The sequence below is a fragment of the Homarus americanus genome, unplaced genomic scaffold (genome assembly GCF_018991925.1).
Source record: "Homarus americanus isolate GMGI-L3 unplaced genomic scaffold, GMGI_Hamer_2.0 scaffold21824, whole genome shotgun sequence".
Classification (NCBI taxonomy): Eukaryota; Metazoa; Arthropoda; class Malacostraca; order Decapoda; family Nephropidae; genus Homarus; species Homarus americanus.
In genome coordinates this window covers 760083-773952 of record NW_024728009.1, presented here as the reverse complement: position 1 = coordinate 773952, position 13870 = coordinate 760083, and the positions used below count along the sequence as shown (strand labels likewise).

General features: G+C 39.7%; 1 protein-coding gene across 1 annotated transcript in view; it reads left to right on the top strand.

Annotated features, from left to right (window-relative positions):
* The first annotated feature begins 1682 nt into the window (after positions 1-1682).
* LOC121865979 (gamma-butyrobetaine dioxygenase-like) overlaps positions 1683-13870 on the top strand; it is a 31402-nt gene continuing 19214 nt past the window's right edge. Inside the window, exons 1-2 of the mRNA XM_042365553.1 lie at positions 1683-1812; positions 13343-13469. Of these exons, the coding sequence (XP_042221487.1) occupies positions 1703-1812; positions 13343-13469 (237 nt within the window). The 5' untranslated portion in view covers positions 1683-1702. The remainder of the gene's footprint in view (positions 1813-13342; positions 13470-13870) is intronic.

Genomic DNA, 13870 nt, shown 5'->3' with positions numbered 1-13870 from the left:
ATCAGTTGTAGTATTAATGATGGACATCTGTACTGTACTGTACATCAGATGTACCATTAATAATGGTGACAGCTACATTTATTTCAAATTGAAGGGTAAAGCTCATATCTCCTTAATATTGATCTAATTGATCTGAAATTCATTATGAGCAAATAAACCTTAGCTTAAAGTGCCACTTTGTTCAATGTTCTTATGAATGCAGCAGATGAGTGCAACAGGCATTAGTCGATCCATAGTTTACCATGATGAGGTGTATCAAGTGAAACATGTATATGGAGCAAGTAACAACATCACTACATTATAAGATGTTACATAACATAAGAACATAAGAAAGTGGGATACTGCAGGAGGCCGACTGGCCCATACAGGGCCAGGGACTTCTAAACCTAACTCGCCATACCCGTAACTTGGCGATTTCTTCTATGTCTTTCTGTAAATACAACTTCAAGGGATCAATTATTTCTCATGACTATAGCCAGGTACTTAAAGAAGACAACTTAATCAGCACTCGGACTTTCCACCTGGATCTTCCTCGCACTAACTTTTCCTTCTTCATAGCCTCAGTCTTGTCTCTCCCATATTAAGATGAGTAACTACTGTAGGTAGCCCTTTACATATAACGCCGAAGATAACGTGTACTATGACTGGTAAAGAAGAAATTTATGAAGATGGATGACTCACCATCTCATTAGCTCCTTTGCTCTTAAACCAAAGTTGTTAAAGTTGAAAATCCGTTCACTTATATTAAATGGGTGATGCCATGTTGGTGAGACGTGGCTAATGGATTATGTCTCTACCAACACTTGATCTTCAGTAAACATGTTAGACGAGGGACTATGTCAGTGGCTGAGGATATAACCTTAATATTTTACCAAACATCTAGGAAAAAGAAGACGTTTACTCTTTATTGTAATAGTTTTTATGACAAGATATTTAATTAAACTTACGCATGGCTTGTATTTCCTGGACGGGATATCACTGCATTTCAAGTTTGTATGTTGATTGGATCATTCTTACTCTCTACGATGAATGTCTCTGAAAACAAAACAAAAAAATCTGAAAAATCAAATAATTAACACTGAAGACGGATGAAGTTGTCTTGTGGTAATGGCTGAGAGGAAGGAAGACGTGGCTGTGAAGATTGATACTTCATTAAAAAGTATTGATATAATATTCATGGAAGTGAATAACTAATGATGTTGATATTCTTAAGAAAATACCCTTGGTACCCATGTAATAATGTGCATAGTTTCAGAATCTTAACTACTTCCGTTTTGGACCGACGATTGGAACAGACAGACACTCCCAGACTGAAGAAAAGGATGATGATCAGAGTGAAGAGACGTAAAGAGCTCATTGCTTCCCTTTACATCTGTCATAGCTGCCAGTCACCTTATAATCCTTATTTTTTATTTGGTTTGTCATCATGATCATTTTGTCTAACACATTATCTGTATTTTAATTTGTATTGATTAACTTGACAACCAACTTAATAATCTTTAATTAATATTTCCTTAAAACTTGGTCTCTTTTCCAAGACTATGTTGCAACTTTACGTAATATAGTAAATGCCACGTCATTGTATCTACAGAAAATAGTCTAATCATCATTTCAACGTGTCCTTGTGCCTTATCTATATATAAGCGGTTATCTACATTAAGTGACCGTACTATAAACTAGATAGTTCAGTGAGTGTTGGAAGATGTTGGCGGCGAGACACATCGTGAGTCGTGGTGCAACATCATGCGTGAGGGCGTGGGTGAGGGCTCCCCGGGCCGCCACCACCAGTCTATTGCTTACCGCCCCTCATGTGTAAGTGTCTTTTTATAGGTTACATTTATTTTCCGACAACCTTTCCAAAGTATACATTACTGTATATAATATTAACGAAGCGAGAACGTTCATACAATTTCATGTAATAATGACCTCTTTGTATTGTTCACCTTATTTACCTAATGGCCATCCATCCACTAGGGTGGCCATGCCGAGGGAAGGCCAGGGGCCTGTGTAAGATCCCTCCATTGTTCTTGACAGTTTTGTTAACGGTTTTCTGATGCCCAGTGCTGCTCTTGATTCTACAGCTTGAACTGGTATACCTTTTCATTGGTCCACCACCCTGCGTGAAGAATTATTTTCTCATGTTCGTTCTGCATGAAGACTTGGCGAGCTTGTCGTTGGTGGTTCGTGATATCAAGAAATGGCCCCGGTTCACGTTTTCCATTTTTGTCAGGATTTTGAATATTTCAATGAGATTTGTCCTATTGTGTCTTGTCTGAAGAGTCGTTAATCCTAAGGGCCCCAGTCTACTTGGATAATCAAGATGACATAGTTCCGGAATCATCTTGGTCATTGTTATGCACAGTTCCTCGTGATGTTAGTCTTGCTGCAGGTAGGGTTTCTATGCCAGTACACAGTAAGCTAATGCAGAATATAACGTACGTGAGACGAAACTGTACAGTTGAAGGATAATTTGTCTTATTGTATTTGAAGGTACGCTTGTGCTTTTATCCGGTTACTCAACAAATTTTAATGGATTAAGTTTTCAAAACCAAATGTTTTTTCTCCATTTATTAAGAAAATATACTGTTGCACAAATAAATAGGATATCACCGTATTTGGGCCGTATTCAAAAACAGTCATGTGGTGTACGACGCCATTTACGATGACCTTCTTGCCCTGATCTTGTTTCAGGAATACCACCTTTTCGAAGCTCTGGAAAGACCTCGATGTTTCGATATTTTGAGTATTACAAGCTAATAATTCCCACCAGGAAACTTGCTTCGAGACTCCTCCAAAGCTTCGAAATGCGCAGAGTTCCATGTGTTAAACTCAGCTACCCTGAGGGATTGGAGCGCCTGAACTTGCCTAGCTTATACTACAGACGGGCAAGGGGGGACCTAGTTGAGGTTTATAAGCATCTCAGGGGGCACTACTCAGTTGAGTGTCCTTACTTGGAGCTGGCGGACGCTCGCCCCACAAGGGGTCACAGCTCAAGATTGAAGAAGCCGCAAGTCCAGAAACCGTGAGCAAACTTTTTCGGAGGAGGGTTGTAAACTCTGGAACAATCTACCAGAGAGTGTTGTGACGGCACCGAGTGTGGTTTTTTCAAAGAAGACTTGACCAACACTGGAGCGGGTTCAGGTACATTCAGGAGCCGGTGCATGCCCAGTATTTGCCAACAGTGCGTGAAAGAGACGTGACCGATAGCCTGGGCGGCTAGCGAGCCGACCTTTTGGTGAAGAATATAAAGGAAAAGAGACGTGACCGATCGCCCAAGCGGCTAACAAGCCGATCAGTGGCGAAGAGGATAAAAGTAAAGGCGATATTGCTGAAAAAAAATCAGGGCAAGAATGTCATCGTAAATGGCGTCGTACACCCCATAACTGTTCGAGCTGTGAGCTTGAATAATGGATGAAGCTTTGGGTATAGCTAGCTTCGTAAAGCACATGACTGCACACGTCTGAGTGGCTTGGAGACAGGAGTAGATCTGGCGGGAGAACTGTTGACTGTGTCGTCCAGGAGGCGACAATGCATTGGAAACATCCTATCACATGATCAATGCATGACTGCTCACTGCTCATAGGAAAATTACCGTGGGTGATGTAATTATATAAACCTAAAGTATATAAACCCCATTTATATAAGTAATACCGACTGTTAGACAAGGGCTAATACCCGCTTTATAATTCCCAGATCTTGGTTTGAATTTCTCTCAGCTGCACCCAATTGTTGCGTTGCCTTCACAACGCCAAGATCTTTCTTCTTACCGACAGTATCCAGGAAAGTTTTCTTAACAGAACAGTTGTGAGTAAAGCTGTGGCATCCTAGTGGTAGAGGTGGTGAGGTACAAAGCTGGACTCTAGGGGGGTGCAGGCCCTGGTGGAGGGATTACAGGGGGATGGGGGCACCGTGATTGATTGAAACAGTTTATTTAGCCAGAAAAACACAGATACAGAGTAGATAATAATAACAATATTAACATGGCTGAGCCAGTTGAGAACCAAAGCTCTCTTGTAGGCACCTGGTATATACTGGAGGCAGCCATCTGTGGTGTATGTGTTGTTACCAGCAGAAATACAGGACTTGTGGCCATATAAAATGTTTATATACACAGACATACCTTATTTTTAGGTTAAAATAAATTACTGCTCAAGTATCATCGTGTGTATTTACTTGGTGGCTGCCAGAATGATGCAAAAGACCGATAACTCCAGCACGGAAGTTTTCATCACTGTTCTCTATTTCATGTCTGGTGTTACGAGTTGGGGATTTAGAATATAGTTACGCGTCTACCCAGATCCCAACAGGTAACAACAATAAAAAAAACAAAGACAATCGGACTATAAAAGGGTAGACAAAGGATGCGAGTTTTCGTTGTATATAATAGAGTACCATAAATTTTAACAAAATATTCAGCTTATAAATTACCCTTAACCAAACTTAACCTAAACATTAACAGTATATACATATTAATACAACATAAACAATCTTGAAGCAAGTGGACGTGGGGGGTTAATACAAAATACAAGTACTGTACTTAAGGAGGAGCTGAGATGGCTGACGAGTAAGGCTGAGTATTGTAGAAGACGGTAGGTAGTCACTGCACGTAGGTTTAGAGGATAGATGATCCTGTGGTCACTTCCAGAGCGCCCTCTCCTCGAATTGGAGCTGACAAAGAAGACTTTGAGGAGGTGACGCAACAACCAGGATATGGAGAAGGGAAACCCCGGAGTGTTAACTAAGACGAGTCATACTCGTGTCTCGTCCCTAGATGGCGTTGCTCGTGGTGCTGGGTAGGTAGATCAGGACAATAGATGGCGTGGTTCGTAGTGCTGGAAATGTAAGTTTTCGTCACAGATATCTATATTTAATGTTGTGGAAGGACTAGGGCCAACCATGGCCAGGGAATGATCAGATGACAGATGTATTTTAACGTGCTTCATAGCTGGATGGCTAAGTTCTTGATAATACTCTACAATCATAAAGACATCTACTCTTGGCAAATTTCTTTCATCTGCCATGATGAACCCAAGAAGTAGTTGTCCAACTTTCTCGGCTGATCGGCCTTGTAAATAAATATTATTAGATAATTAATTGTGCTTTACTGTGCAACACAGTAATGCTATATTGAATATATAAATCTTACTAACCACATTAACTAATTCAATGGATATTTGCTGCCCCTACTACATATTTCATAGTATAAAAATTCCAAACAATATTGGTATTATTTTGGTTTTGGTCATCTGGGGAACCTTAAGATTCTAAGTGTGGGATTAAGTACTGTAAATAATTATCAGACACGTTACCTCTACGGGATTTCTCTTGCAAAACATTTTTCTATCGCATAAGAATATACAGATCATATGTTGGGTTAGGTTAGATTAGGTTAGGTATGATGAGTTATATTAAAAGTTATAAGGTGAGCTTAAGGTACACAGTTAAAGGGGGGGTTAGTCACTCAAAACTAGTGATTTCCGAGAGAAATGAAGGTCAAAATCGTTCATAACACATCACAAGCCATCAGAAAAAAACAGTCTGCCTGTCTAAGTACCGTACAGGGATGACCAAAACTTACAATTTACCCACTATAGCCTATATCGAATCCAAGCACCCAAATACGTTTGGTAGCTAAAGTAAAATTTTACCCATTAATTCGTATAAATGATGCATTCTCAAAACAATGTCCAGACAATGTCATTCCTTCTAAATTAACTCGTATCTCCATCTAGTACTGATATACTCTGTAAATGCACTGGGGGAAAAGAGAAAGTCTACCAGGTAAGAACACATGACAGCTGAGCTGGTGTGAACAGGAGTTTTTATGTCCATAAGCTGCTCTTCACGGCACATTTCTTTATTTACGAAATGTCCATGACTTAGACCACAAAAAAAACCACCCGTAAAACTTACTTGAACGTGGCATTTGGGGCCTGAAGAGGCCATCCTTCGTCCTACCTCCGATTGCAGCGGTGAGTTTGTTAGAGAACGTCATCTGCGGGGAAACTGGTGACGTCATTGCATATGGCGACCCTGTTTCTAGAGAAACAAATTTTCTCAACTATTATAGCAGGACTTTTAACTTATATTACAAATTATATATATCGTATCACTTCACGGACGTGGCAGAGTGTATTTCTTGTGTTTATTCAGAACCGACAATTCGTCCACTATGTAGTAATTTGTTTATTTGAAAGTGATAGTAGACATTATTGACAAGAATGCCCACTACTGACTGTGGATACAGGACACTATGTTAAGTTTTTGATACACAAGGAGGCGACATCGCTAGTACTGTACACGACTGCCTTCACTTCCCCAACAAGTAAAGTTAGGAATCCATTTATACGAACTGGGAGCGCCTGGATTGAACCAACAAGCCTTAGGATATATATACTGTACAGTATATATATATATATATATATATATATATATATATATATATATATATATATATATATATATATATATATATATATAATATATATACTGTTTACCGTTTTAATTTTCACTCCCTCTACCAACTTAATGTAAGACTGACCCACGAGACCAGAGGTGGGGAGGTTAGTGGGGAGAGTAAGAGAGAGATGATGGGTTAGTTACGCTGAGTAGAGGGAGGAGGGGGGATAACTGAAAAGGGAGGATAGGTTTTGGACATGTTAGACTAGCGTTTCCTGTTAAAAGACTCGCCACACGTCAGAAAGATATGATTATTTATGTATTCCAAGTGATCTTAAAGGTCGAAAATTACAACTCTGCCTATAATCATCTGAACACAAGTAAAGACAAATGTAAAACTGTTAAGTTCAGCTTTCATGATAATTTTATTTTTATTTTACAAGCTATCAGCTCCTATCCGACCTGGCTGTACAAAAGGAAAATATTAATTCGTAAAGCATTTCATACTTTCTGTTTATGTAAGGTCATATTTTTCTTGTCTGAACCTCTTTATGTGTAAGAAATATGTTGAGAAAAGCTCTGTAGAAGTAATAAGATGACACTCCATTATTGAGTGAGGGACACTGTACAGCTGAACTAATGGCAATTTTGTATGAAAATCATTCCTAATAATTAATAAAAATAAATAAATTTAAAAAATCTAATAAACTTGATGAATGTGTCCTACAGGTAGGTTGTGAGCCTGTAGCCTAGAGCACTGATGATGGTAGTCAAAACTCACCAATTTAACCTGACGATCTTGGAAGTTTTAGTATCGTTTGGTTGAATTTGGTTGTTATCATCTGTAACAACTAGTGGTGGCGGGCAGTGTCTCCGGGGTCACATTGTTTACATGTAATGAGTGATAAAAGACACATTATATCACCGCCCCCTCCCAATCTTGTCTCCAAGGCCCCAACAAGCCAAGAGGTCGGCCCGGGCGGCACATACTAGGGGCGCCAAGATACGGAGGGGAAGCATTTAAATAATAATAATAATCACTTAATCAAATCAAGATACGTATGTAAGAATGTAATAATTTTGTGATATGGTTAAACTGTTTAGGGATGTCTGATTGTTAACCTCTCACTGCTGTAGGGCGAGACAGTGTCGTGGTTACTCAGGACAAGGGGTAAAACAGGACCAGGGAAGGGTAGGTTTAAATGTATACTATACAAACAGTAGGAGCGTTAGAAATAAGATAGACTTGCTAAATGCGGTTGTATATACCAAGAATGTAGACGTCATAGCAATCACCGAAACTTGGATGAATCTGGCGAGCAAGAACCTTTTATTAGAGTTCCACATAAGAACATAAGAGAAAGAGGATACTGCAGAGCCGACTGGCCCATACAGAACGAATCCCTTTCACACCATCCCAGCACTTCCATGTGCCTGTCAACTTCGTCTTGAAGCTCCCTAGCGTCCCCCGATCCTACTATAGCACTCGGTAGCCTATTCCACATATCACAACTCTATTACCAAACCAGTGCTTGCCTATATCGCTTTCTGAATCGGAATTTATCTAATTTAAAACCATTTGTTCTAGTTATTTCGTTATTACTGACTTCAGAACATCTTCCATTTACCCTTATTAATCCTTACCCCTTGTACACCTCTATCATATCTCCCTAACTCTACGCCTCTCCTAATGAATGTAAACTAAGCTTTTCAGTCTTTCTTCATATGGAAGGTTTCTAATATTATGAATCATTTTGTCATTCTTCTTTGTACTCTCTCCAAAGAATCCATAGCCATTCTATAATAAGGACACCAGAACTGAACCGCATAATCATGTGTGGCCTCACTAATGCTAGAGTAAAGGATTTCAAGATAACGTCCAGCAGTTCTGTTACTCACAGACCTAGATATGAACTTAAGAATCCTGTTTGCCTTGTTGCGAGCGCTATTACACGTGTTTTCTAGGTTTCCAAGTCGTTGCTAACAAATACACCTAGATCTTTTTCACAAACTGGAGTTTCTATTTCCGTGTTACCTGGATTTATACTTAACGTTTGTATTCGTCTTCCCTATCTGTAGTACCTTGCATTTTATCAATTAGTATTAAAAATTCATTTGCCAGTCTACTGACCACTCATGTAAGGTATCTAGATCTCTTTGAAGGTGTTCAAAGTCACTGTCCTGGGTATCACTTTCTCCCCATTTTGGTATCATCTGCAAATTTACTAATCTACTAGTTATGCCTAAATCAAGATCATTAATGAATATAACAAACAGCAGAGGGGCCTAATACAGATCCCTGGGGAACTCCGCTTTTGACCGCCACCCAGTCTGACTTTAATCATTTATGCTGACTCTTTGTTTCCTACCAGTTAACCATGAAGCCTAATCCATTTTAATACTGATCCACCTATTCCATGTGCTTCTACCTTCATATCAATCTCTCATGAGGGGACTATCAGATAGCTACTGAAATCTAAATAAATTATATCATATGACTTATCATTATCTACCGCTTCATATACTTCTGAAAAAAGCTAAAACAAATTTGTGAGACAAAGAACGTCCCTGGGTGAACCCGTGCTGAGAAGAATGAATTAAGTTGAATGTTTCAAGGTGGCTTCTGATTTTTTGTAGCAATAATTGACTCTAGCAACTTGCCTGTAATTGACGATGAGACTAATGGGACGGTAATTTGATGCTAATGATTTATCACCCTTTTGAAAATCAGACTACATTTGCAAGTTTCAAGCTTCTGGCACTAGGCCCGATTCTAATGACTTATTAAATAAAACTGCTAATGGATTACTCAACTCATCTCTACATTCTTTTAATATTCTAGCATATACCTCGTCTGGACCAGGCGATTTATGAGGAGCTTCAGTTTGTTAATTACTTTAAGCACATCGTTACTAAGTAATATTGATATTCATCAACATATTTTCTATACTGTCGTTATATACCTTATGAACTTCTGGAAACTGTGCTAGGTTTTCATTTGTGAATACGGAGCGAAAATGACTATTTAACGTACTACACATTTCTAACTCATCATCAGTCATTTCTCCTGCCGTAGTTTTAAGGGGACCTATTGTATCTCTATCCTTTGATTTATACAGTTGATAAAAAGCTTTGGGGTTATTTTTCGATTCTTTTGCTACCTTGATTTCATAATTTTTCTTTGCTTTCCTAATTTCTGTTTTTACCTGTCTTGTTAGGTTCTGATAGTAACCAAGTAAGTGATTTTCGCCTTTCTTAACTTCTCTATATACTCCTTTTTTTTTCCCTAGAAGATCTAAGAGTCTATTATTCATCCATTTTGGTTGGTTCCGTATCGATCTGAATTTTCTTTTAGGGATGTGTTTATTTTGGGCATTATTGATTGTCGCAATAAATTGTTCATAAGTAGCTGCTAAATTAAATTCGGGGTTATCCCGTCCTAAGTTGACAGTTTCCGGAGGTGTGTGGGGGATTAATCTTTTGACCATAGGGTCATCCCTTAGGTCTCTCCTTAAGCTACCGTAATTAGCCTTCCTAAAATCCGGGATCAAGGCCGAATTTTCCTTTTTCCTGCCATCCCATATTATGTTAAAATATATGGCTTTATGATCACTGTTTCCTAGTTCGTCTCCAATCCCAACATCTTTTACTAGATTTTCATTATTACTGAGAACTAAATCGAGGATATTATTTCCTCTAGTGGGCGAGTTTATGAATTGATATAAAAACTATCTTGTACTACTTCTAGAAAATCTTCAGATTCATTATCGCTAAGTTGATTTTTCCAATCTATGCCTGAAAAGTTGAAATCGCCTAGAATACATACATTGTTTCTATCAGATGCCTTCTTTATTTCCTCCCATAGCAATTTTCCATCGTTCCTACTCAAATTAGGTGGTCTATATATAACACCAATGACTACGGATTCACTGCCCTCACCAATCTCTACCCAAATACTTTCATTATCGCTATTTGTTTTAATGTTTGATTTATTGCAGCTTTTTAATGACACCCTGATATACACTGCTACACCGCCACCTCTCCTTCCTACTCTGTCAAATTTATATAGGTTATATCCTGGAATATGAAATTCTGCTAAAAAATGCTTGCTGTTTGAATTTATCCATGTTTCCGATATTGCAATTATATCTATGTTCTCTTTACTAACAATGGCCCTGAGCTGGTCTATCTTGTTACACAGGCTTCTACTATTAGTATAATAAACACTCAATATATTTCTTCCGTTTCTGTCTGTTTTACATTTATTACTTTGATGTTTGTTATTATGACTAACTATATTTTCAGCATTATCTACTTCTGTTTCACTACTTCCCAGGACCTGCTTGTTTTTTGACTCCCATTTTCCCCGACCCCTCTCTACTGGCGAAACCCCCCCTTCGGAGTGACAATTTCACGCTCCAGGGATGCAAACAACGTCTTTACCCCCTCACGAGACAAATGTACTCCGTCGCGACAGTACAGGTAGTCGTTGCCATAAAATCGTTGCCAGTCATCAATGAATGCCCAACCATTGTTTGCACAATGTTTTTCCAGTCGGCAATTAATAGCAATTGCCCTGGACAGCCATTCACGACCAACCCCTCTTCTAGGCAAGACACCACATACTATAGGGATCCCTCCCCTATCTTTAATCTTCCCCAGCGCCTCCCTATACCTCTTGAAAAGTTCCTCACTCCTAACCTTACCTATGTCGTTTCCTCCCACACTAAGACACACTACTGGATTAGTACCCTCCCCTGACAAAACTCTGTCTAACCTCTCGGCTACATGCCCTATCCCAGCCCCAGGAAAACATACCCTAGTCCTACGTTTCCCATCTCTCGCACAAAAAGCCCTATCCATAAACCTCACCTGGCTGTCACCAACTACCACGACCTTACCTGTGGGCAGGGTTTGTACAACTGCCCTTTCCTCTCCTTGATCCATACCGTCCTGCCTCTTCTCTTCCTCTCCAGCTTCCTGCAGCACCTGGTAAGGGTTGCTGCACTCCACACCCTGGTCAGCTTTCCTAAGCCTGACCCTAGTCCCCTTGGAGACAACCACTCTCCACGCCTGCTCCTCCTTCGCAGGTGTCCTGCTAGGCAGGACACCTACCTGAAGGAGTTCCATCCTGAGGGCTTCATTTTCCCCCTTTAGAGTGTCAACCTCACTCCTCAACTGCCCCAGCTGCCTTAACAGCGTGGCAAGGAGGTCGTCCTTCCCCACACTCCCCTCCTCTTCCCCCACGGCACAACGATCCAAAGCGGCCATTTTCCTTGGTCTCTAGCGGGAGCACGATCGGCACGACCTTCTCCAAGCTGGGTCAGAGGTACAGCCTTTTTCACAAGGACAGCGAAGGTAGGAAGGGGTGAGGGGTCGCACTCTTCGTCAGGGATACATTAAAATGTTGTATTAATAATTCAATAAAGGGGGAAATTGGAACCGAGTCTGTATGGGTAGAAATTGTGGAAGGAAGAGAAAAACTAATTATGGGAGTGATTTATAGGCCCCCAAGTCTTGGGAAAGAAGCAGCTCAGCCCATATAGCAGGAAACGAGTAGGGCAGCAAAATACAACAACCTGTGCATTATGGGGACTTCAACTAAGGAATATTGACTGGGACAACATTGTAGGTGACTATGAATCTGAAGACTTCCTAGATGCAGTACAGGAAAATTTTTTGAAACAACTAATTACAGAACTTACTAGAGGTAACAATATATATTAGACCTAGTATTACAAAATAAAGAAAATATTATCAGAGATATCACAATAGGGGAAGAACTAGGGAACAGTGATCACAGAGAAATCAGGTTCACCCTAAATTGGGAAACAAAAAAACAATGACAAAATGGTCAGAGTCCCAGACTTTCGATCGGCGGATTATGAGGGGTTAAGAAGGTACCTCGGTGAGGTCGCCTGGGAACAGTCAGGTCAGTCCCCCGGTAGGAATGGGTGAGGTCACAGGCGACACAACACGAACAAAATATACCATACAGAAAAATTAGGTCAAATAAGAATGAGCCAAGGTGGATGACCATAAAACTTAAACATGACATAGGAATAAAGAAAGGAATTTATAAGAAATTAAAGGGAGGGGAGGAGCAGCTCAGATATAGGTATAATGAACTACCTAGGAATGTTGAGAAAAATGTAAGGAAGGCAAAGAGGGACTACGAAATCAGCATAGCAAGAGAATCCAAGGCGAATCCCAAGGGATTTTTCCAGGTAAATAGGACAAAGGTCAAGGACAAAGTGGGGCCTTTAAAGTCAGAGAGAGGGGAAGTGATTGATGATAGTGAGAAAATAAGCAAAACATTAAACAGCTACTTCTGGTCAGTTTTCACAGAAGAAATTCACAAGGAAATTCCAGAGGTGGAACTGATAATTAGGGGAAATGAAGAAGAGAAATTAAAGAATATCACTATCAGAAAAGAGGATGTTCTTAAGAAGATAAATAAATTAAAGAACACAAAATCCCCAGGGCCGGATGAAATTTTCCCTGAGTTTTGAAAGAGTGTAATGAACAGATTAGCAGACCCCTCATAAATTTATTTACAAAATCATTAGACACAGAAGCTGTGCCAGACTTGTGGAAACAGGCAAATGTAGTACCCATATCCAAAAAGGGAGACAGAGCATCAGCGTCAAATTAAAAAAAAATCCCTAGGAAACCTCATTTGATGCAACGAAACGGCGATGCGGGAATCTGATCTACAACTCTACAGCCTCCAAGTAAATATGGTTTCTTGGCTATGAGTGACATAACTATGTGTAATAATTCCTGAAACTTGGCATTGATCATGTGATGAAAACCATAAATTGATTAGGTGTTCCAGACAGACTTCTTGCATTAGGTTGTGGTACAGACTCTTGCGTTTTCTTTATTTTTATTCTGTAATATTTTTATTAATCATTAAATATATATATATTTTTTTTGGTAGACAAAGACGAGAAGTGACCACAAGTGAAAGGAGTGGAGGAAAAGCAGCACAGGGGACAGTACACTACCAGGCAGCTAGCGTCACTGTGGCCAGCACTGTTCCTCTCACAGCTACAGCCATGATGCAGGTCAGGCTCCCCAGCTCTTTCTCTCTGTCAAAGTTATTTCTTTATTCTTTTAGCCTCGTGCTGTTATATTGTGGTGTGACTCCAGTAACCGTTCATTATAAAAATTTGCCGCTGTTGATAATATTCAAGAGAAAGTGACAAAGACTCTGAAGATATTTCCAAAGATGAATTCCCAAACGTTTTGAGTAAAGGCAGCACTGCCGGAGTAGGTAATACAGTCCTCAAACGCGAACAAAATACTAAGTTCCTCGGAGTTATTGTTGATGAGAAACTTAACTGGAGAAACCACATACAAGCCATTCACAGTAAAGTCAATAAACAGTGTGGTATCATGTATCACCCTCTACAGTCACTCACTCTCACAGCAATGAAAGAAATCTATCATGATCTTGTTTACCAAC